At 34.3% G+C, this 2500-nt stretch overlaps 1 protein-coding gene; it reads right to left on the bottom strand. All coding sequences in view use genetic code 11, as the record gives it.

Moving 5' to 3' along the window:
• Positions 1 to 96: 96 nt before the first annotated feature.
• Positions 97 to 2140, bottom strand: clpP (ATP-dependent Clp protease proteolytic subunit). One transcript has 3 exons: positions 2070 to 2140; positions 968 to 1259; positions 97 to 324 (listed from the first exon to the last, which is right to left on the bottom strand). The coding sequence occupies exons 1-3, from the start codon at positions 2138 to 2140 to the stop codon at positions 97 to 99; spliced, it is 591 nt and encodes a 196-aa protein (YP_004376445.1).
• Positions 2141 to 2500: the final 360 nt, after the last annotated feature.

A 2500-nucleotide genomic window follows, 5' to 3' on the forward strand; every position in this document is an offset into this window, starting at 1 on the left:
CCTAACCGGATGATTATGAATTATTTCTATTTAATAGAATATTAAACTCGTAGATAAAATCTCAAATCACGGATTTTTAGAAAATCCATCTTATTTTCATTCAACTGCTACAAGATCAACAATTCCATAAGCTTGGGCTTCTGTTGCTGACATAAAAACATCTCTTTCCATGTCTTCAGATACAACCCATAAGGGTTTGCCCGTTCTTTGTACATAAACCCTTGTGAGGGTTTCGCGTAGTTTCAGCAGTTCTTCCGCTTCCAGGATAAATTCTCCCGTTTGTGCCTCATAAAAAGAACTAGCAGGTTGATGGATCATTACCCTGATGATATAACAGTTCTCTATCTCGCGTGATGAAACGAAGAGAAAAGAAAGAAAGATAAAGAATAATAGGAAAAAAAAAGATAGAATTGAACAACCGTACGGGCATTATCTTTTGTGCATTGCATACGGCTCTACAATAAAATTGACCCTTACCTTCCATTGAAGAAAGAGAAAAATAGAATCTATCAGACCCAGATGGATAAATGATCAAATTGCCACCCTTCCTTTCAGAGGAGTTAAAAAATACTATGATGGCTCCGTTGCTTTCTATTTTAAAATTGATTCTTTTTTTTGTCTTTGATTCAGCAATCCCAAAGTTTCTTTTTGATCCAATCAAATAAGGAAAAATCTTGTTTTTTTTTTCGCCCTCTTTTTTTATAACATAAATATTGTTAAGAGCCCTTCGGTGTGAAAACAAAAAAGTTTGTGACGCTGAACTGGACTCCCGATAGATAAGAGAAATCGGAAATACCTTTTATCTCATACTACTCTCTCGATACATAATCGAATCTTTTGAAAAAAAAAACAAGACAAAAATTTTGCATATCGAATTCGAAGTGCCATGCTATTATTACTTAATATTCATATGGCGAAGGCATAGTCTTCTTTTTTCTCTCAAATAAAAAAAACCTCATTGGCGCCAAGCGTGAGGGAATGCTAGACGTTTGGTAATTTCTCCTCCAACCAAGATAAAAGATGCCATTGATGCGGCTAATCCCATGCATATTGTATGGACATCTGGTCGCACAAATTGCATAGTATCGTAAACAGCTACTCCAGGTATTACCCATCCGCCAGGAGAGTTTATAAACAAATACAGATCTTTGGTATCATCCTCGATACTGAGATATACCATAAGACCAATAAGTTGATTCGAGATCTCGCTATCAACTTCTTGGCCTAAAAAAAGTAATCTTTCTCGATAAAGTCGGTTGATTAGGGTAAAATTGTATCCCTTAGGAACCGTACATGCACCTTTTGACGCATACGGTTCAAAAAATAATTGCGAAAAAAAAAGAATCAATGTCTAGATTCAAGTCCTCTTTCTTTGTTCCTATTCTTTTTTCATAGCAGGTTTTTTCTGACTTCTAATGAAAGGACTTTTTCTTCGATTTTTCAATAAAGACGAATTTGAACTTCTTTCTTCCTTATAATAGAAAAAAAGTCACTAAACTTATCGAATTAACTTCTCATTGATGTATTGTTTCATCGAGATTCAATCCAAATCACGATGGTATTTTCTTGTTCCTGAATGGGTCTCTTTCATCTTTTTAGGTTTATGCTCTACTCCGGGTAAAGATCCGCCCGATTTTGATTTGCACATATAGGACAAATCTTCCCATTACCATTTCTTTTTGTTATGACTTTCTTTTTTTTTTTTCAATTCATTTCATACCTTTCACCAAGTATTTAGTTTGAGATTCCCTCGCTTGACAAATAGGATATTTTTACAAATACCAAACAGGAATCATTTATGATACAAGTAGTAATCATAGATATATTACCAATTGGGTTTTTTCTAAACGGAGCCTGGATACTTCATTTTTTAGTCCAACCAAGCCAACCATAAATTATTCTAATTGATAATAGTAATGTGAATCCCCCCAAACAATGGATCTAATTGTGCTTCACGCTCCAAATTTTTGATGATTCAATTTATCTTTCTTGGGCGAAACAGAGGATATCTCGATCGGGGGAGAGAACGGGGAAATCCCATATGACCCAATATATCTGACAAGTCGCACTATACGTCAACCCAAGATGCATCTTCCTCTCCAGGACTTCGGAAAGGTACTTTTGGAACACCAATAGGCATTAATTGAAAGAAAAAAGAACTAAGTACTATATTTTACTTTGATGTGGAAACGTAACAACATTATTTTATTGTCTTTATAATATTGGTTTTATCGTATTTATTTTATCCATAGATTAGAAAAATTCATAAAGAAAGACAAAAGAAGAAATAAAGGAAAATTTTGACGAATAGGGCCTTCTAATGAGGAATAAGGAAGGACACATTTACTGATAGAAAATGGTATCAACCACCCATTGCGTATTGGTACTTATCGGGTATAGAATAAATCTGCTTCTCTTTGTTCCTACGAATGGAATTGTTTCATTATTACCAATAGAATAGAACAAATAGTAACCCTTGTTCAGTGGATTATTTCAGAAC

The sequence above is a fragment of the plastid genome of Olea europaea (genome assembly GCF_002742605.1).
Source record: "Olea europaea subsp. europaea plastid, complete genome".
NCBI lineage: Eukaryota > Viridiplantae > Streptophyta > Magnoliopsida > Lamiales > Oleaceae > Olea > Olea europaea.